The 21,977-nt window shown below is 40.7% G+C and overlaps 3 protein-coding genes and 4 non-coding genes across 7 annotated transcripts; all 7 read left to right on the top strand.

Annotated features, from left to right (window-relative positions):
* Positions 1 to 271: 271 nt before the first annotated feature.
* rps3 (ribosomal protein S3) lies at positions 272 to 4,136 on the top strand. The gene is made up of 7 exons (XM_057347322.1): positions 272 to 360; positions 1,339 to 1,469; positions 1,568 to 1,661; positions 1,908 to 2,002; positions 2,323 to 2,510; positions 3,527 to 3,730; positions 4,069 to 4,136. Exons 1-6 carry the CDS (start codon positions 331 to 333, stop codon positions 3,724 to 3,726), a joined length of 738 nt encoding a protein of 245 aa, XP_057203305.1. The 5' UTR covers positions 272 to 330; the 3' UTR covers positions 3,727 to 3,730; positions 4,069 to 4,136.
* Positions 852 to 997, top strand: LOC130563328 (small nucleolar RNA SNORD15). The gene has a single exon (XR_008964097.1). It is a non-coding gene; the product is annotated as a small nucleolar RNA SNORD15 (small nucleolar RNA).
* LOC130563327 (small nucleolar RNA SNORD15) lies at positions 2,073 to 2,219 on the top strand. Its single transcript, XR_008964096.1, has one exon. It is a non-coding gene; the product is annotated as a small nucleolar RNA SNORD15 (small nucleolar RNA).
* Positions 2,586 to 2,731, top strand: LOC130563329 (small nucleolar RNA SNORD15). Its single transcript, XR_008964098.1, has one exon. It is a non-coding gene; the product is annotated as a small nucleolar RNA SNORD15 (small nucleolar RNA).
* On the top strand, positions 3,850 to 3,991 carry LOC130563330 (small nucleolar RNA SNORD15). The gene has a single exon (XR_008964099.1). It is a non-coding gene; the product is annotated as a small nucleolar RNA SNORD15 (small nucleolar RNA).
* Positions 4,137 to 4,246: 110 nt separating the features above from the next.
* kctd14 (potassium channel tetramerization domain containing 14) lies at positions 4,247 to 7,829 on the top strand. Its single transcript, XM_057347323.1, has 2 exons — positions 4,247 to 5,021; positions 6,076 to 7,829. The coding sequence occupies exons 1-2, from the start codon at positions 4,965 to 4,967 to the stop codon at positions 6,739 to 6,741; spliced, it is 723 nt and encodes a 240-aa protein (XP_057203306.1). The 5' UTR covers positions 4,247 to 4,964; the 3' UTR covers positions 6,742 to 7,829.
* A 1,132-nt stretch (positions 7,830 to 8,961) lies between these two features.
* ints4 (integrator complex subunit 4) lies at positions 8,962 to 17,079 on the top strand. Its single transcript, XM_057347310.1, has 23 exons — positions 8,962 to 9,080; positions 9,659 to 9,856; positions 9,940 to 10,057; positions 10,157 to 10,263; positions 10,365 to 10,568; positions 10,657 to 10,707; positions 11,008 to 11,096; positions 12,778 to 12,898; positions 13,002 to 13,073; positions 13,214 to 13,388; positions 13,470 to 13,675; positions 13,888 to 14,030; positions 14,108 to 14,223; positions 14,392 to 14,525; positions 14,637 to 14,797; positions 15,217 to 15,310; positions 15,417 to 15,497; positions 15,575 to 15,705; positions 15,788 to 15,847; positions 15,933 to 16,092; positions 16,191 to 16,334; positions 16,422 to 16,542; positions 16,789 to 17,079. Exons 1-23 carry the CDS (start codon positions 9,024 to 9,026, stop codon positions 16,974 to 16,976), a joined length of 2,931 nt encoding a protein of 976 aa, XP_057203293.1. The 5' UTR covers positions 8,962 to 9,023; the 3' UTR covers positions 16,977 to 17,079.
* The last annotated feature ends 4,898 nt before the right edge of the window (positions 17,080 to 21,977 follow it).

Here is a 21,977-nt window from a genome sequence, read left to right on the forward strand (position 1 = left end):
TTTGTACACTTTTTAGAAAACAAAAAGGTTTTAATGAAAGTCAAATGGAATGCAAAAACTTTGAAGCCCGTTATCTCAAAACTGCTGAGAATACAGATTGAACCTTATTCCAAGGCGACGATATCTATAGGCTATATTTGTTTTATTTATTTACGCAAAATTCTGTCGTTTTAGCAATGATATATCGCTACATAAACGGTGTCGGTAAAGAGTGCGACAGCTAAGACTACAATCCCCATGACCACATCTGGTCATACGGAAGTAATTCTTTGCGATAAATCTTCTTCCGCTTTTCTGTTCATTCCTTTCCTGTCTGCGGCCTCCGTCAAGATGGCGGTGCAAATCTCGAAGAAGAGAAAGGTTGGTACGAATTTTATCCAAAACATGCTTATTAAAGAGCGGAGTTGAGAAATATGAGCGGTGTATAACAACAACGATCCGTCGTTATGGTTTTAAGAGTTCAGATGATGATTTTATAGAGCAGTAAAGAGCGATTGATCTGGATTCCGGCGTCAGAGAATCTGAGGTAAAACATGGCAGATGAAGCAAGCGGCGCGCGCACTAGATTCATAACACAGACGAGCAGGACGCTAGTTAAAATGTTGTAATAAAATAAGTTTTCTGTATGTTTTGGAAAGCTAGCATTAATGTTGTTGTTAGAAAATTACACTTAATTCTGGTGTGGAGTTGGTGTGTCGGGTTAGATGTCAGTCGCAATTCAGTTGTTATTCAGCTTGAAGTTGATGAAAAGGCTTAAAACTAGCATAACAGAATGGTTTTATTATTAAACAATTTGAAGGTATAGTGGCATATGCAATGGAAACCATAAGAGTGCATGCAGTGTGAATTTCCCTCAGTGATGATACGATGACGAGTCGGAAAAGGACCGGTTCTGTTCGAGGATTCTGGGTCAGGTGCATGTTTTGTGCTTCTGGCTGCAGGTCCTCAAAACAGAGTCCTCTTTGCTTGAAGACATCGAGGCATTTGTCTGAGAGGGGTAGAAAACGACACTTAATTCTGGTGTGGGTAATGTGGAGTTGAAGTGTCCGGGGGTTCAAATGTTGGTCTCTTTTCATATGTTATGTAGCACAAAATTGAGCTTTGTTTCCAGAAATATATCAATGCTTTTAAATTGTGATCGCCCTGCTGAAAAGAATAGAAATCATTAAAAACATTATAACCGACTGGAACCAATAGATCACTTGTACAGGAAAGACTTAAAATGTACTAGCATAAAAGAATGACTTAATGGTTCAGTGTTGTCTAATCAGTGATGCCTGTTGTCAGTGGTGTGTTGTAGTTTGTGCAATAATGATATTCATGTGTACTGTTTTACAGTTTGTATCAGACGGAGTCTTCAAAGCCGAGCTGAATGAGTTCCTGACCCGAGAGCTGGCTGAGGATGGATACTCCGGCGTCGAAGTCCGTGTCACACCAACCAGAACAGAGATCATTATCCTAGCTACCAGGTGAGGAATATTGCATTTTTAATCACGAAAATTGCACTTGAACAAACTGATATAGGTTGTTCATGCACACTCATAACTAACCGATTGGCATCTTTCAGAACCCAGAACGTCCTGGGAGAGAAAGGCCGCCGTATTCGTGAACTTACTGCTGTGGTTCAGAAGCGTTTTGGCTTCCCCGAGGGAAGTGTGGAGGTAGGATGATGTCATACTGATGGTCACGGTCCACCTTGAACAAAATTGTGGTAGATGATTTCTTATCCTCAATTTGTTTCAGATATGTTTGTGTTTGTGAAACACACAAGGAGTATCTTGAAGAATATTCTAGCTGTTGTTTTCTATACAACAGCATTTATCAGTGACTGTCTGTCAAACTACAAAACGCCACAAGTCATGTGTTAAGTCATCGATTCTGAGGACTATTGCATTATTTTTTTGTAGCTCTATGCTGAGAAGGTCGCCACCCGTGGTCTGTGTGCCATTGCTCAGGCAGAGTCACTGCGCTACAAGCTGCTCGGAGGTCTGGCTGTCCGTAGGTGAGCTCCTTTCCCAGCATGCTTCAGTGTCGTACTGTGCACTTGGCTGCTTCCATGCAGTTTAAGCTCCCTTCAGTGATGATACGATGACGAGTCGGAAAATGACCCTTCTGTCTGAGGATTCTGGGTCAGATCCACGTTCTGTGTGTCTGGCTGCAGGTCCTCAAGGCAGAGAGTCCTTTTTGCTTGAAGACATAGAGGCATTTGTCTGAGAGGGGTAGAAAGCGAGCGATGTTGTTTTTCAGTTATGAAGCTGTATTGTGGCTGAATCCTGTTTGCTTTGCTTTTGTAATTCTATATCGTGTTTGTTCTCTCTCCAGGGCCTGCTATGGTGTGCTGCGTTTCATCATGGAGAGTGGAGCCAGGGGTTGTGAAGTTGTTGTCTCTGGTAAGCTGAGAGGTCAGAGAGCCAAGTCCATGAAGTTTGTGGATGGCCTGATGATTCACAGCGGAGACCCTGTTAACTACTACGTTGATACTGCTGTCCGTCACGTACTGCTCAGACAGGGTGAGTAACGGCAAAGTTTGGTGGTGCCTTATTGTATACTGGTGGGCTCCTGTTGTGGTGTTAAGCTCACATTCCCTTCAGTGATGATACGATGACGAGACAGATGAGGGCCCGTCTCTGAGGATTTCTGGGTCAGGGTCACGTTTTGTGCTTCTGGCTTTAGTTCCTCAGAGGTGTGTGTCCTCTTATATTGAAGACATCGAGGCATTTGTCTGAGAAGGGTCTGTTGTCATTTTCAAATCCTTTAGTTGTATGTGCATTCTTTTGTCATTTTGGTGTGTCGTGCCTGGTTTGATCTCATTGACGCCAAACAATTACTGGTTTGTAAACACCTACACCTAATGCCTGTGGTATGCTACATTTTTTAAGTGCGAGCGTATGTGAACGCATAGCCTTGCAAAGTATTCGTCCTTCGACGCGTACACGGGTTTTGACACTTGCGCATTGACATTTCAATACCTCTCTGGGCCTACAGGGGTCAGGGTTTTTATACTACCTTAAATCTGTGCTCCCAGGACCCGGTGTCCACCTGGTGGTTAAACTAATTACTGCAAGAAAAGGAGTGCTCATGCATGACCTGTACTTTGTATGCAAACTAAATGTCGGTGGTGCGCGTACTATTCCCATGACGAAATTTGTGTCACGTGCACTGTACGCTGTCCCTCGCATATGCGTTAAAAGGGAACCATGCTTCAGCCTTAATCTAGCAGTGTCTGTGGCATTAAAAAAAACTTCCTTCAGTGATGATAAAATAAACCAGAACTGGAGGGTTTCAAAACAGTCTTGGTTAATTTCCGTACATCTGTCTTTGATTCGTCATAGCAGTGTGAAGATCTAGAAGCGTTAGTCTGAGAAGGCTTCTGAATGTGGTGTTTGTATAAAAATGAATCTAGATGTAAAACTTGTGAGAGCTTAAATAGGCTGCTGTAGCCGTTAATAGTCACATGTTGTCGATTCATTGACGAATGTATTTTGATTAGAATAATACTAATATTTTGTCATCTACCTGTTCACAGGTGTGCTTGGAATCAAGGTGAAAATCATGCTGCCCTGGGACCCCAGCGGTAAGATCGGCCCTAAGAAGCCCCTCCCTGACCACGTCAGCATTGTGGAGCCCAAAGATGAGGTTCTTCCCACCACCCCAATTTCTGAACAGAAGGGAGCCAAGCCTGAGGTTCCCGTGATGCCACAGGGAACTCCAGTGCCGACTGCATAAACTGGTATGATCAGGAAGTACCTTTCAGGGGACTAGTTATGAACAAAGTTAGCTGAGGTAGTTGTGCCGTAAACTACCATTGGGCTCAGTCGCTATATTAGGGTCATCTGATGTTCACATTCCCTTCATTGATGAGACGATGACGAGACAGATGAGGGCCCGTCTCTGGGGATTTCTGGGTCAGGGACACGTTCTGTGCCTCTGGCTTTAGTTCCTCAGAGGTGTGTCCTCTTAGTGAAGACATCGAGGCATTTGTCTGAGAAGGTTATCATTTTGTTGTTGTGTGACTGATTCATGTTTGGCAGTTTTGTTGTTCTAACAAGATTTTTGTCTTTCTAACAGGTTCAGGAGACACTGATGGAAGTTCTACAATTTTCTGTATAAAAAATTAATAAATGGGGTAAAAACAATTGTGTTCGTTTGCTTTAATCCGTGTTGCATTACAACCATGTTGTAAATGATTTCAATGCTTATTTTTTAGTAGTTTTAAACACATTTGTGTGAAATCTAATGCCTGAAAAGATCTAAATCTAAGAATAGCAGTCATTAGCTAACGGTGTCTCAGAATGCCTGTGAAAGTTTTAGAGAAATCAGAATTTTGAGATATATTCTACCTTCTGGTGACTGGTTAGGTGTGGCATATCTGGACAAGTGGTATCAATAATTGTGCTGCTATAAGGATCGTTTATCCAAAATGAAAATTCTTAACAATGTGAGTGTGAACAAATTAAGATGTTTTTGTGAGGTAAGCCTTTATTTAAAAAGCCCTCCCCTCATGATACAAAACACTGCTCAAAATGCTATAGGGAGGTTTAATTCAGTGTAATGTAAACCTGAGAAGGTTGTTGTTTAATTACTAGATATAAACCCGATGCTCAGATTTATAAACCTTGGAGAGAGTGCTGTGAAGTGAACATAACATGAACAGTACAGTCATGGGTTTCAAACAACAGTTTAGCATAGTGCGCATAAAATGCTACGTTTGGTCTAGGTTGTAGAAACTAATAAAACCTAGAACTAATAAAACTAACCCGAAGTCATTTAAAATGTGAATGTTTTTAGTTTGGGAAGGTAAGTGATGTAAGTACGTGTGGTGCTGCTCTACCTGAACGTGTGTGTGTGTGTGTGTCATGGGTGGGTCTTACAAAGTTACACACACACACACACACACACACACACACACACACACACACACCTGCTGATGTCTGGATTGTGTGAAGAGCTGAAGATTAAAAAACATGAGTTTACCAGACTGTAAATCTACTGGAAAACAGTCCACGTCTCCTGTTAAGTCGGTAAGACGAATACATGTTACTTTTAAACACAGATGTTATTGAATTGATAATGTTTTCGTGATTGTAAGTTTGTCGTAACAGCTGTGTTGCTTCCTCTGCCTGATGTGTTATGCGAAATACTGTTAAAATCAACGAATGTGTCACTTTGTAACTACGCTTTCAATGCGTTTTATGACTTTCTGACACATTGTAACATTGTATTCTCCGTGTCGTTGTGTTCAAGTTCGCGCTAGATCGCGTTTTCCAGAGCAGCAGCACCACCTTCAAAGCAAATAGTACCTAGTTCTCAACGAAACCTTCATTCTATAAGTAAATTAACCAGGATTTTATCATAGTAAACGTTGTAACCGTGTTTTTTAAATGACCATTTATATATTTGTATCTCCTGTTTTACCGTGACAGATGAATAAAGTACTTTGAAAGTATATTCTTTTTGAAACCGCAAACGACTGTGCCTGAGAACGTTTTTGTTGGTGTACAGTATCTCTCTCACATGAAAAGTACTGCTGTATTAAGTATTTACTATAGTAAACTAAACTAGTAGAATTCCTAAAAAAACTAGTGTTTTTTTTTAAAACTTTTTCTTAGAAATATGAACGTTGACTATTTACTACAGTCTAACAAATAACTAATACTTCAGAACACTACAGTAGCCTATAGCATAAGTGTAGTAATTACTATTATGTAGTACATTTATATTACAATTTTTACATTTTCCTGCAGTATTTATTCAGGTGAGGTGGCTTTTGAAATAAGAAAAGTGTTTTTGTTAAGCACCGCATTTGTTTTATTCAATTTGTCAGTGGTATACTGAGTTAAAAAATCTTATCATATCATAACAAACAATATCATATTTATATAAGCTCATTTTGTAGTAAAATCCATCATATGATAAATAATTACATAGTTTCTTTAAATCTTGGTGCATTGTGTGATTGTCCATCCCACTTCTCTGTTAAATCGATCATGACAAAAGGTGGTCAGCAGTTTTCAAACAAACCACTCAAATGTTAAGCATTTGGTCTTCTTAAATGTCTGTTTTCTTTGTCTTCAGAAATCTCAGGTTGTACAGCTCAATATCGGGGGTCATGTCTTCAGCACAACTCTTGCGACCATTCGTAAGTTCCCAGACTCCACACTGGCAGACCTGTTTAATGGGTCATCCAAAGCTCGGATGGATTCAGAGGGTCGTTACTTCATAGATCGTGACGGGACTCACTTTGGGTATATCCTCGAGTACCTCAGAACGGAGAACCTTCCTACCAAACACTTACAGGAAGTGCATAAAGATGCATTGTACTACGACATCAAACTCCTGGTCAAAGCCATCGAGGAGACACCGCAGTTTTTCGGCGAGACTGTGGGAAGACAGCAGTTCTTGAACCGTGTGCCCAATTACCGTGAAAACCTGGAGGTGATTGTTAAAGTAGCCAGAGCAGAAGCCATCGCCTCACGGTACTCCACAATAATTGTGTGTGTTGTCAAGACAGAAGATGATTTGGCCAGATACAAAGATGCTATTGACAGTCTCGGCGCCCTAAAAGAATCTGTGGTGACCTTCGGTCCGTGGAAAGCTCCAGCTTCAGGGGAGGACCTGTTAGATTGCATTAAAATGGACATAGAAGCCAAAGGATATAACGTTAAAATCCAGCCACACAGCAAAGCGTTTCTCTTCAAGAGCAACGACTTCTTCTATAAACTGACTTTCAAATGGTGGTGATTAATGTGAGCTCCAACATATAGGCCAAGTGTGACCTGGAAATGGGGATTTGAGAAATGAATTAAAGGTATCTCATAATAATATTGAGTATCTATAGAGTAGCATTGCATACTTAGTATCTTCGAAAAGTATTTAGTTTGATCAAATTTATAAAATATAGATACAGCTGTAAGATTATATCCGAAATCAAACGACCCGCTGGGGGTGTGCGGGCAGAGGAACTAAATTACGAGCACACAATACATCATCGCATTATCCCTGCATAACTGTTGATTCACTATAAGTTTGTGTTGTTTACATTATGCACGTACATGCCGATTGCCAACAAAACACAGACGTATGACTTAGTTTCACTGACCCCGTGCGGTTCATGTCTGGCATCTTTTAGCGCTGGGACCGCTCCATCTATCAGTTTCAAAAGATCTGCAAATCCAGCGTTATATCCACCGTTTATATTACATCCTTTACTGAAATGCAGTGAACAAACAAACACACCTCAACTTCTCTCACTATTGCAAGAGTAACGAGCTGCAGCTGCAGGCCCACAGTGCAGCCAATCTTGATGGTAAGCGGGTTTTCCTATCGCTCGTCGGTTGACGCGTGGGCGGGCTATTTCTTTCGCCTTGCCGTTGGCGTGCTTTTCCGGGAGAATTGCCCAATAAGGGACTTAGAAAAGTTGTTACGTAACGGTTTTTCATATTCAAAAAAAAACTTTCCGGAACCTTTACGAACCTTGGGGGAGTGTATCGAGCACAGAAATACTACATCATACGTCCAACTCGTTTTTTGACAATTTGACCATGTTAAGCATGTGATGCCAGCACGTTTTACATTGTAAAGAAGTCAGAATGCATGAAACGGCGTTAAAGCACCCCTTTAATGTTTCGCAATGTAGAGAATCCACATTTGTAAAATATGTGGCAAGATCTGTTCTTTTAGCGATGCAACAGTATGACAGACAGCTGGAATAATAGAGTTCTTTTCTGTAACTGGCCTCCCTTGTGTAATATTGACTTAAGTTATACTGTCCCTTCTTATCATATAACATTCTTTGAATAATCACTTAAAGTAATAAAATGATATCTCCATCACTGCAGTTTTATCTTGATTCTGTAAATAATCTAGATTTCTGCAATGTTAAATGTTTTGAATGTGTGCTTTTAAATGCCCATTGCCCACTTAATTTAATTATTAAAAATTCAGCACTAAGTAAACATAATTAAAAAACTTAAAATCGTGTGTTCTGGGTGTGGCATTGTTTACTAATTGCTGCATGTTTCATGATGTATCCTTTTGGTTCTGTTAAGGGAATAGTTCACCTTAAAATAAAAAAATTCTGTCCTTATATACATTATATACATGCCCTCTTGTCATTTCAGACCTGCAGAACACAAAATAAGGTATTTTTTTAAAAATGTTGGTAACAGAAAACCGTTAAAACACTTCTTTGTAATGCAAGTCAATGGGGACCGTTTTTTGTTTACCAATATATATATTTTTAAATATCTTGTATCCTGTGTTTTGCAGAAGAATGAAAATCACACAGGTTTAAAATGACAACAGGCTGAGTAAATGGATTTTGAAGGTAAACTATTCATTTAAGGCTGGAATACAAGACTTTTGCTCAGATTTTGCCCAGATTTTCAGTCTGGATCTTGTCTTTGTCAGGAAGTCTGTGCCAGTCTGCAGATTTGATCGTGTAGTATGTGATGCCCTGTTTTTCTTTGCAAACTTTCAAAAATTAAGTCTGCAGTGTTTGATGTCTAGTTTTTTTAAATCTGGTCAGATAGTGTAGTGTATTCCAGCCTTTAAAGTTGCATTGTTATACCCTGTTTTATACTTGACTAAATCTTTGATCAGTCTCTTCAGTTAACTGCAATTTAAGAATCAAACATCTGATTAATTTTAATTTGAACATTTTTATTCCTGAATATAATTTACATTTATTCAGCAGGCGCTTTTATTCAAAGCGACTTACAAATATGGGAGTGTTTGACTATTTATCCTAATTTAAATTACACTGAAAATCCAGTGCGTTTATTCATATACCAAAGGCACAGACAAAAAACAAACAAGCACAGAAAAAAATCTCTTGCATATCATTTAATTCCAACAAAAACGAATCCCAGTGCTGACCCATTTTCTGCCAACCTCCGTCCATGCGGTGGCGCTGTGATCCCCGCAATTCTCTGAACGCCACTGAGCACAGGTCACGTGAAGAAGCGCAGGAGGCGCTTACTGCGCATGTCAGCTGCGGGGTGGCGTAAACACAGACACCAGCGATGGCAGCTCATCTTAAGAAACGCGTTTACGAGGAGTTTTCTAAAGTAGTAGTACAGGTGAACACATGAGTTTTCATACATGTACATCATTAAATATCATATTCTCATAATAATTACTGAATGTAACTACAAATGCATTTGTTGTCTGTAATGCCTGTGTGACATTTAATGCCCTGATGAATAAAAACAACAGAAACCAGCGGAGAAATGATAATGGATTTAATACTTATAAGACGAATTGTATTGGTTTTAGTGAAAACTATAATGGTCTCTGCTGGTTATGTCGGTGGGATGTTGTCCATCACATGGGAACCAAAAGAACACCGTTAAATCCACTGGAATAAAACACATCAAATCACTTTGTCGTAGTTTTCGCCATTAGAATGTCTAATGTTTTTTCATCAGGGTGTAGCTGTTCTTGTGCTCATGAATTATTGTAATGACACAGAAACAAACCACTTACTCTGTTTGGTTTTGATTTGCTCAATTAAAACGTGTTTTACTCCGATGACAGCTAAAACCTGATTTGTATAGTATAGTGGACCATTTATATATGTATATTGACATGTTTTTAACTCTTGCAACGTTTGTAACACATTTGTTGATGTTGTGTATTTCTTTTGTTCTCAATACAGCACGTGTCTCTTGAAGAGGTACCTGCAAAGAAGCTTCGGCTGACCAAACCCAGTAAATCAGCAGCTCTTCATGTGGATCTGTGTAAAGCCAGCAGCCCCACAGACGCCCTGCAGCATCTCCTGAGTTTCGCACGCAAGCCGGTGGAGGCCGAGAGCGTGGAGGGGGTGGTGCGCATACTGCTGGAGCATTATTACAAGGTGAAGCATCACAACAACCATGTTACATGTTATATTTACAAAGTGTTTCATAAATTGTGTCAACCGGTTTTTGTGGTATCCAGGAGTCTGATAATTCTGTCAGGTTGAAGATTGCATCTCTGCTGGGTTTACTGTCAAAGACACAGGGCTTCTCTCCAGACTGCATAGTAGACGATGCTGTCAACACTCTCAACAATGAAAGTATGCTTTTGCCTTTAATCTGGATTACAAAGTGTAATAAACATCCGTGTCTTTTTCTTTTCGTAAATGATTCTCAATGTTTTTTTCTCTGTGATTCAGAGTCTCATCAGGTGTTGGCTCAGCTGTTGGACACTCTGCTGATCATTGGCACTCAACTCCCAGACAAAACCGCAGTTATTCAGAGACTTATTGATGTAGCGTGCAAGGTAGGAATATTGTTTACGTTCCTGCCTTGTGTGTTGTCGTGCATAGACGGACTTTGAACTTTCTGGACCATGGTTGTTTGACTTTGCAAATGTCTTCTCAGCATCTGTCTGGCACGTATTTTGGGGTGAGGAACAAGTGTCTGCAGCTCTTGGGTTGTCTAGGAACGGTAGATAAACCTCTCACTAAAGAGACTGATCCAGGACCAGCAGGACAGACGTCACACGTACGAGATGTGCAAAGTGTCATCAGCGACTACTTTCAGGACCAGGACCCTCGCGTCCGCACTGCCGCCATTAAAGCAATGGTACATTAACCCTTACTCTCCGTGATATCATGCCGGATAAACTTCATCAAATGTTGCTTTAATTTACTCGAGATTTGTGTTTTTGCAGCTGCAGCTACATGAAAGAGGAATGAAAATTCAACAGAATATTTATAACCAGGTAAATAGAAACTCGCATAAACTTATTGCACTGCTCTTTGGAATACTTAATTCACAGTTTTTGTCCAAATATGTTCGTTTTATCACCAGTGCATAATTTACTGTTGTCACAGACAACCAGTGCTAGTTGGACCTAGTCATATAATTTGATAAAAATCCCTTCTGAGTGATTGAAGGCCTGATTTATTGAATGACCGGCTCATCTCCAACTAGTTTTTACATCTCAACCACTTTTGAAATCCCCAAAGAAATGTCTTATAGAATTTAATAATCTATGACTGTGTGTTGTCTCCTCTCTCAGGCCTGTAAGCTCTTGAATGATGATTATGAGCAGGTTCGCTCGGCAGCAGTGCAGATGGTTTGGGTTCTGAGTCAGCTTTACCCTGAAAGGTAGAGGTGCAGATTTCACTCGGAGCGAGCGGTGTTGTGTTAAACCCTATTCGCACGAGATTAGTATTACCTGGGGACCTCTAGTCATTTGTAATAATTGCAGAGGTTGTCTGTGATCTTAATCCCATGCGAATCGGCCATGTCTGTAATTTGTAAAGTAAAAATTCCCTCGCAAATGACCTACCATATTTTGACGAACACTGAGGTCCTGTGATAATATTAGTCCCGTGCGAATCGGCATCTCTGTGATTTGTCGGGCTCATATGTCATTTTTCAAGATTTTATCCACCGGTTGCAAATAATGGAGGCTGTGTTGAAGTGTTTTGATATCGTCATATCCACAGTCGTTTTAACGGTAAACTCCTACTAGTCGATTACGCGAAAAATTACACAAAATGTTATAATTTAAATGACTTCCATTTTAATGTTTCGTTTAAGAACAAGAAGAACAAGAACATGTAAAATAATATTAACATCCTAATCGCATGCGGACTCGAGTGTTTAGCCTATGTATGTTCTATAAATTAGCTAATCTGGGCAGTATGCTTTATTAGCTGCTTTTTCATTCGCTCTGCACGAGATCAAATGTGTTCTGTACTTTTGTCCATTGCTTTCTTTTCGCTTTTTTGTTTACACACATGTTGCTCTTCTTTATAAATAATAAAAACATGATATAATGTAGGCTATCTTGTTGATATGCTATAGGCCTACCCTAATTATAACTTGTAGGCTACTTAAATAAAAAAAGCAATATTTTTTCAGGGTTGGCTCATCAGCAAATGCAGAAATATTAATGACCATAACGTAAGGAAAGTGGAACACATATGCCTGTTTTAGCTACATTAAATATTGGATATGAACAGTTTGATTAATAGCCTACATTCTTTAGTCTTCAAAATGTATTACATAGGCCCTACGCAAAGTTTTTGGACCGCCTTCCGGTCCGTTCTTAGTTTTAGACTAGTCGACTACACGGTTACAAAACTTTAGTTTAAACGACTGTCAAATTAGTCGTAGAGCACATCCCTAATTCATACCTGCCAACACTGTCGTTTTGGCCGGGAGTCTCCCGTTTAGTTATTTCTCATGGAAACTCTCGTAACGTGAGACCCGCGATCGTGGTGATCTGTCCGGTTCGCGGGTCTCAAATGCTGACAGGTACGGTCATATATCATTAAACACCATATGACTAGCTATACAAACTATACGCAAAGCCTTGCCATCATATCCGGGAAATAAATCCATCAATTTGAGTAAAATCACAGGCTTCATTTATCCCGTGCGAATGCGCCACATGAAATACAGATGTGGGGAGGTCATTTCTAAATCACACGAGGTTCCCAGATAATACTAATCCCGTGCGAATAGGGCATTAGACAGTGCTTCCTATGTTATGCTGTGTTTTTTTCTGTATTGTTTTATGTTTTCTGTGTACATGCTTCTCAACCATCTCCTATTATTACAGTTCTCTCTCATCCACACACTAAATTGGATGCATCTTAATATGGTGAAATCCAAATTGTACAGTACTGGCAGTCTCCAGGACAGGGTTAAGAAGCATGCATGTGTGGACCCTTTTCTGCCGTTTTATTATGTTGTTAGGACAAACTTTACTTCCGTTCAAGAAAGTAGGCTGTTGACAGGCTTATAAAGTGTAATGCGAGCATGTGTATCCACACAGTATTGTTCCTATCCCCTCATCCAATGAGGAGATCCGACTTATAGACGACTCATTTGGAAAGATCTGTCACATGGTCAGCGATGGCTCGTGGGTTGTCAGAGTGCAAGCTGCTAAACTGCTGGTGAGTCTTGTAGCGTGCAAGCATACGTTTTGACATGTGATTTCTTGACATTAAGTCATGAATATCTTTCTTTTCTGTCTATGTGTTTTTTTTTTCCTTTCAGGGCTCTATGCACCAAGTCAGTCCTCATTTCCTGGAGCAGACTTTAGACAAGAAACTGATGTCCGATCTGAGGGTATTTCCACACAAAAACAATGACAAACATTTAGAAAACACTTTCCAGTCATGCTGCAATATTCTGATCGATCCGCAGACTAAAATATAAAATGTTACACACATCGCTTATTTTAAGAATGGCACTGTGCACTATTTTAGAGAAAGCGCACGGCTCACGAGCGAGCTAAAGAGCTGTACGCTTCCGGAGAGTTCTCGTCTGGACGCCGCTGGGCCGATGATGCTCCCAAAGAGAAAGTCGATACCTCGGGTGTGAATCTCATCGACTCCGGAGCCTGTGGGGCGTTCGTTCACGGGCTGGAGGATGAAATGTACGGTATGTATTTTAAAACATCTCTGATGACATATTATTCAGCATGTTGCCACTATGTCTTCAAATGTGCACGTTATGTCACAGAGGTACGTATCGCTGCTGTAGAAGCTCTCTGTTCGCTCGCCCAGTCGTCGTCCAGCTTTGCAGAAAAGTGTCTGGACTTCCTGGTGGACATGTTTAATGATGAAATCGAGGAGGTGCGACTGCAGTCCATCCACGCGCTGCGGCAGATCTCCACTCACATCACCCTCAGAGAAGACCAGCTGGACACCGTGCTCGCAGTACTGGAGGTACGACACCGGAGGGCGCTGTAACATGCATCAAACTGTTAGAAGTGCAAAACATGTATGTATTTCAGCGGTCAAAGGCGATCCGTGAACACTCGAGAGCAGGCTGCAGACCTGTGCATTGTAAACTCATCATATGGAAATTGTGTTTGATTTGTGTTTGTGTTGCCATGACATCACTACGTGAAGGTTGTAAACGTGTCTGTTCATCCCAGGACTCATCTCGAGACATTCGTGAGGCTCTGCACGAGTTGCTCTGCTACACTAACGCCTCCACCAAAGATTGCATTCAGCTGGCCCTGCTGGAGCTCCTGAAGAACCTCAGCAAGTACCCGACCGACCGCAACTCGGTCTGGAAGTGAGTTCCTCTCTGTTCCTCCCTCTTATTTCGTCTTTCTCAGTGTGGCTGACTTTGTCTCTGTGCTCTTATGTCAGATGTCTGAAGTTCCTCGGTGCTCGACACCCAACACTGGTGTTGCCCATCGTCCCGGAACTTCTGAGCACTCACCCGTATTTTGACACCCCTGAACCAGACATGGACGACCCTGCCTGTATCCTGCACATCTGACATGACGGCACGCTCTTAAGATTTAAACGAACATAACCTGTCAAAGCTTTCAAACTCTTGAAGTTTCATGAAGTCGGGGGTATTCAGTGCATTGAGATGTTGAGGTGTCTATTCGGTTGCTGTTCGTTTTTCCTGAGTCGTGTTTGTTTAGACATCGCTGTATTAGTGCTGGTCTTCAACGCAGCCAAATCCTGTCCCACAATGCCTGCGCTGTTCTCAGATCACACATTCTGTCACTACGCCTACCTTCGTGACAGCCTGTCCCACCTGGTGCCACATCTCCGGGTGAGAAACCTGCTCTCAGTCCAGTGCATTCGATTAAATGATTGTTTGCCTTATGTGTCTCTTTTAAAAGAGTTTGATCCTCGTTTGATCTCGCGTCTTTTCTCTTCTCAGCTGCCGGGCAGAAAGCAGACGGCTGGTTCGGAGGCATCAGGTGTGGCTTCAGGCAGTCTGGAGTCTGCTCGGACCTTCCTGCAGGACAGCATCGTTCGTGTCAGCGCCCTTCAGAATCTGGAGTCTCCTGGAGCTCAGGATCTGCTGGAGTTCACGATCAGGTATAAAACCGCTGGTTTTGGCTCTAAATTCAGAATCGGTGAATCACTTTGATTTAAATGATATGCTTTTATATGCTTATGATTCCCTACAACACACAATACAGAGTTCGCAATTACCATAATAAACAACATTTTAAACATAAAACTGAAATTCAAATAGCAGATTTTTTTTACAAAACATTAACAATTTTCACTGAAATGCTGACTTGACAACGTGCAAGGTTTAATTAAAAATGTAAAAATGATCTTTCTTTTTTGTAGCATGATGTAACGTTACGCCCCTATTGATATTATGTTACATTTTTTAATGTCATAAAACAATTAGATCACTGCCATCTTTATTAGTTTTAAAAAAGACTTCTGATATTAAGTGGTCATTATTGTCAAGTATTTGTTGCCACGATGTTTTTCACGTGCAGAGATCTGCAGCGGCTGGGCGAGCTACAGACCGAGTTGGCTGGATCCGCTGATTTCTGCGCCACGTACCTCCGCTGCCAATTGCTGCTCACCAAGGTCACTACAAATATTACACCACTACACAAGTGCCAACACTCCAAGATTACATGTACCTTGCACCACATGTATTCATTCCTATTCCTTTACTTTTGTTTATTCTCAGGCTCTCCAGGAGAAGTTATGGACCATGGCCGTGCCTCTGTGTCTTAAACAGAATGCTAAAGTCTCCACGGCTGCTCGGCAGGTAAGCACGACGAACCCGAACCGCAGAGGTGTCCCATCGTCCTGAAGTTCGGACTGCAGCGGTTTCTTTGTTTTTAGATCCTGGACGAGACGTATAAACTGGAGTTCTTGTACAGCGGACTGGAGACGCAACAGATCGCCACAATCCACAACGTTCGTCTACAGGCGAAAGCGTTACAGCTCATCCTCGCGGCCCGATCCAAACGAGGGTCAGCGCTCTGACGCAAACACTTTCTAACACAAAACATCTCAGAGAAGCGAAACTGATCCCCTCTCTCCTTCTCATAACAGGGTTGATCGGGTTCTTGGTGTTTGTGAGAAATTCTTACAAGACGTGGAGTCGTTTCAGAGGTGAAAAACATGAAACTTTCTCGGAGAGGCTGTGCTGCAATGCATCAGAACTTGTTGTAAACTTTTACACGTTTTCACGTTTCAGGCTCTTCGTGACAGAATTGCCACATTTCCAGGACAGTTTTGTGGAGAAACTCTTGGAGTTGATGCCCAGACTGGTGGCCTGTAAACCTGCTGATCTCGTTAAAATCCTCCAGACCACCCTGCGCCAAAGCAGATTCATTCATCTCAAACTACCCGAGCAGGTTTGCAGATTCTCAAAGCACTTCGAGCCAAAAGTTAGACTGTCATACGCTAGGATGTATGAATGTTCCTTTTTCCATTTTATTTTGGTTTATTTTAGATCCACAGGGCATCGGCAACGATTATTGAGCCGACGGGAGAATCGGACAATCCTTTAAGATTCACGTCTGGTCTGGTGGTGGAGTTAGATATCGATGCTACTCTTGAACATGTGCAGGATCCACAGACAACAGTCAAAGTGCAGGTCAGAGTCCTTTGGCTCATTTAGGAAGCTTGAATTGTATTGAACGCTCGTAATGACACATTTTTCTGTTTCTTTCATTCCCTGCAGGTTCTGTATCCGGATGGACAGTCCCATATAATCCACCCCAAACCTGGAGATTTCAGAACCCCAGGACCTGGACGCGTGCGACTGGTCACACAGGTTTATCTCTCTCATTCTGCCTGGACAGGTGAGTCAACGCAAAATCTAAACTGACCTTTTTAATACGCATTCTGTATTCTGCACAATTTACTGAGTTATTCTCGAATAAAAATACTTGTCTTCATAGTATTTCAAATGCAATGACTTCCACCTGTAAAATAATGTTCCTGTCAGTCTCGCGTCACCCAGTTTAGACCATTGAGATCAGGCATCGTTGTGGGTTTGATCAGTCATCCAGTTGGTTGGTTTAATTTCACCGTGTTTTTATTCCCAGAGCCATGTCAGATTGAGGTCCGATTGCTTCTGGCCTACAGCTCCAGCAGCAGTAAACTATCTGCATCTAAACCTGCGTGGAACGACAGCATGGACGGGCTCCCCACCAGCGAGAGCTCCATCGAGGGCACAATCCACCTCAGCAAACCTGTCAAAGTCTTTATCATGCCAAAACCGTCTCGCCGCTGACCTCTGTACAGCTATAGTCGTTCTTGTTTGTGGTTAAAAGTGTGTTTTATCTGAAATAAATAGTTTTTCGTCCACTTGAATCACAGATGTGTGTTGTGAACTGAGTCATTTGTACATTACTAGTGGAAACCAGTGGAAATGACAGCTGGCCAAGACTTTGCACTATGCCGGCGGTGGCGTTGACTTGAGATTCAGCAGTCTTTTTTTATAAAAGTACTAGCACTTGCATGAAGATTAAGTAAAGACACAGATTGTAACTAAAAAGCATTTTAAATGCTCTCCAATACCAACAAACATCGCAAAGTTATGCAAGTTATTTTTACGCAGATAAGCGAGTATTTTATTAAACAATCCATGTTTTTGTGAGAAATAACGTTTGAAATGTGGAGGCCCGATTCACATTTCGCGTCTAAAACCGCGTGGAAAATGCAAGCCGCACCACTTTCTCTCTTCAAATGACACGCTGCGCGCGCGCCGCACTCCGAAAAGTTGAACTATTTCCATCTCGATGTGGCGATGACGCGCCTAGAAAAATGTGCGTGCCGCACCGCATGCGCGTCGCCCCCTATTTGCACGCGCCTGCATTTAAAATAACGAATATGCGCTGGGAAAAGACGCGAAATGTAAATCGGGCCTAGAAGGTTAAAAGTGTTGCATGGTTTTAATACCAATATATGCTACTGTAGAGTTCAAATGTTAATCCGGTGAACGAGTTAATGATTGTACCGTTTTATGTGTCGGTTCTTTTGAGTCAGTCAGACCATTTCGCCAGTCTGAATAATTGCGATGAAGGCCATTGCACATTGAGTTCGAAATTTGCGTCTGAAATTTCCGCACGTTAAAAAAGAAATACGACTTTTGTGTCAATCACGTTTACACACTGCCTCCGGTTTTTTCGTCCGTCATAAAAAAATCGGACTGGGTTCGTTTTTCGCATCCGTAGCAAGCATTTTGAGAGGCTTTTTGACAATTCAGAGACAGAAACGAGCGCCAAATACGAAAAGATGCATACGAAAATTTCGGACTGTATGTGATAACCGTTTGAAAGAACCGATTCCCGTTAATGAGTTGAATTCAAGGTGTCCAGTCATACTCAAGTTTTCATCTTTTTCAAAACGAAAGCTGTAGTAAAATATATTTTGCGTATATTGTATGTTTTTGTATATCTTGTTAACAAAAACGAAAGCTAGAAAGCTCAGTCAGTAGTCAGCAGATGGCACCATTGATTCGGTTTGATGTTTGGGTGTGGCATTGAAAGGTGAACGTTAGCAAATCTTTCAAAATGATTTTCAAGTCATTTTTCCTGACTGTGTGAACCCATCAGGGAAATGAAAAGCAATAAATAAAGACGTTGCAAACTGCATTTATTGGCATATCGACCAGGAGGCCAAACCAAAAAGCAGCTGGAAATATTTGGATTAGAAGATTAATTTAATGTAGCATTTGATTAATTATTTTCTGCTTTAGTTTTTAGATTGATCTGTACCTGTAAAATGCGGCAGTTGCTGATGTTGGCTTAATTAGGACCAATCACTGGTTTGTTTTTTTGTCTTGTAACTGCACTGCAAAAAAATGACATTCTTACTAAATGTTTTTGTCTTGTTTTGTAGTACAAATATCTAAACATTCTTAAATCAAGCACGAATTAACTTGACAAGAAAAGTGACCCAAGATATTTAGTCTCTTTTTAAGGAGAAAAATATAAGAATTAAGTAAGTTTATGATAAAAAAAAACAAGCCAAAAAATCTGCCAATGGGGTGAGAAAAATAAACTTGAATTAGGTACTTGAGAAAAAGGTCAAACAAATTCAAGTTTATTTTTCTCACTGCATTGGCAGATTTTTGCTTGTTTTACCATAAATTTATTTAATTCTTGTATTATTTTTCATAAAACGAGAGTAAATATCTTAGGTCACTTTTCTGGTCTAGTGATTCTTATTGAGAAGTTTTCGATATTTTTACTAAAAACAAGACGAAAATGCTTAGTAAGAATGTCATTTTTTGCAGTAGGGTGTTGGATGAAAGCAACTGATAATAATTAAATGTAAATGTATTCAAGCTGATGATGAACCCTTGTAACTTTGACTTTGAAGACAGGAAATGTTCCAAACTACCGTTTTCTTCCCTCAGTAACTTTTAAGGAACGTAAAAAGGCAGAACACATTAAAGTAAGTAAACTAAACATACATGTTTTGTTTATTAGGCCATAGTTATTGGGCCATGTAGCTGCCTGCCTGTATAGATGTGATGATGTTTTGCATGAGATTTAAAGGTGTTTGGATGCTTTGACCTGCTGTGAGATGCTGTAGAGATCAACATGTTTCAGTGAGGACAGAAGGTGATCAGCAGTGTTTCTCTTATCTCAGGAGTTACAGATGGATGTGCTGTCTGAAAATGGGATCTGAGGTTCCGGTTTTCTGTATCAGACAGAAAGAACTTAAAATTTGATTGGTGATCACAGCTCATACTTTGCAGATTCTCCCTCACCGACACACAAAAGATCAAACTAACAACAAACTGCATAAACAACACAAACCCACAACGAAACAAATTTTACTACAACTTAGTTTATTTGTCTAACAAGTGTAATGTGTGCAATAGTCAACTAAACAAACAGACTGAGTTCATAAACAGTGTGAACACAATTTTGCTTTCAGTTGTACAACTGCTGGACCTTATTTGCAGAAATTTTAAATGATGTATGATTCATTTTTAAGCAATTATTTACGATAGACCTCGATGAAATAAGGACAGATGCTTTATTTCATTTTTACAAAATAATGATTAATACACAGGGTATACCTCTTGATGAAAGTACAAGTGGTTCTTTATTATGAAACTAATCATTTTTTATCAAATTTTTGTCTCATTAGATTTGATTAAGAAATGCCGTTTTGAAAAATGGTTGCTTTTGAATTTGTTTTTGGAATGTTACACTCCACTGTGTGTGTTGGCAGGAGCGTGTGATTGTGTTTGTATCCGGTGTTTGGGATTAAATGACCCTGTGGAGCAGAACAGCAGGAACACTGTGAACTCATGCAGCTCAGAATCTACTTTCGACATCAGTGACACCTGCCTGGCAAAACCCAAATCGCCTCTGAGCACCACAGCCTCTGCTTCACTATGATAACAATTATTATCGGCTCAACAACACAGAAAAATCTAGAGTTTGACATTTCCTGAATGTTGCCCAACAGTCCCTGTTCATGTATCCACGCGCGTGAGATGACCACTGGTGTTCAAGTTCAGACTGTAACTCTATTTCCTTCAATCAGAGTCTATGTTGTGAGTATCAAGGGGACAAAATGTCCTCTTTTAAAATGTCAATTTTTGTATCCTCAGTTGCGTGCCTTCAGCCTGGAGATTTACTCCGTTTTCTCCTTCAGGGGTGCTGCCGGTTTAAAGATCTGTGCTGACATTTTCTGCCAGCGTTACGTCCCTCCAGGTAACGATGTGGTTTACTCATCTCTCACAGACAGCCACTGGATGAATGTTTCCATATTGTTCCTCTTAAAGGTCCCATTCCCCGCAATCCCATTTTTCAACCTTTAGTTAGTGTGTAATGTTGCTGTTAGAGCATAAACAATACCTGCAAAATGATGAAGCTCAAAGTTCAGTGCCAAGCCAGATATTGTCTTTAACAGAATTCGCTTTTCAAGGACTACAGAGAACGGCTGGATCGGACTACAGCCCTCTACTTCCCGGGTACATGATGTCATTATTCCGAGTGCTTTTAATAACCTCCACCCAAAGGAATAGGCCTAAAAAGGGGCGAGGCCTTCCTTAGAGAAGAGGAAGAGCCGCTGGAGTAGTGTTTGGTTATCAGAGATCGTAATCATTTGACTGAGCTGCGCGCTAAACTACTTTCACTTTCATCACAGTCCTACAGCTGGTCATAAGAGTTCAGCGACACACATTCTAAGAGAACCAACGGTGAAATAACAGCTTCCGTGACTTTAACATCGGCTGTGAAAGCTGTTCTGTGTAACACACTGATATTGTGTGTGTGTGCGCATACCTCTAAAACACTTCTATCAAACGTCCTTTGAAGTCCTGCTTGCAAATGTCTCCTGGTCAATCTGCTTGTTTTATTATTCAACTCGGGTCCGATATAAAAAGGCAAAACTAACGCTTCTGTTATTAGTGTTAATTCTTATAACCGGTCTGACGCCATTCGGTCCGGTGTCATTTCCCTCGCCATAGTAGGAAAAACATTTGCGATCTCTAACGAAGACTGACGTTTGCACATGCACTAGCAGACCTCCGTTACACTTCGATCGATCCGCATGTGTTTAACTGATGAAGTGAAGTTGACGCCATTGTTACTGTTTATTGCTAAAAGTTTATGAATACACGTGCACTGAGAGGGCACCGACCAATCACAACAGCCTGAGAAGCGTAAGCTCGCTGATATGGTATGGGTGGGACATCTTCACACACGCTCTGAGCGGGGAACCAATCACGACAGACCTGGTCATCTTTACCAATCAGAGCGTTTCGGAAGGAGGGACTTCATATAGACCGGAAGAAATCCAGCCGTTTTGTGATAAAAGGGACAGCGGTGAACAATTGACTTGAAATATAAAGCGTTTTTTTTTATTAGAAACATGAACATCCATTGTTAAACACCCAAAAAAACATAATCAAAGCCTCTAAAACAGCAAAAGAATGGCTCCTTTAAAGTCAACAAGAAGTCGAAATTGATCACATTAATTTTCATAATGCATATCATAGTCTTATTGCATATGGTTTATTAGTACACATTATTCCAAATAATGTAGGCTAATGTTAAAATGAAGGCATCATTTTATAGATAATAGATGAAAAAGAACTTGACCTGCCTTTTTTCCTCAATGAATGTTTTATTGTGAGTGTCAAATGTCCGCTTTGACCCTGCTTCTTGTTTCTGCTTGATTTTCTCGATTTCTTGCATCTTTTTTCCTCATAGTTCATAGTATAGTGAATATTCAGTCGTTCATTCATATGACTGCAGTGATTCGA

Source organism: Triplophysa rosa, linkage group LG12 (assembly GCF_024868665.1).
Source record: "Triplophysa rosa linkage group LG12, Trosa_1v2, whole genome shotgun sequence".
Taxonomy (NCBI): Eukaryota; Metazoa; Chordata; class Actinopteri; order Cypriniformes; family Nemacheilidae; genus Triplophysa; species Triplophysa rosa.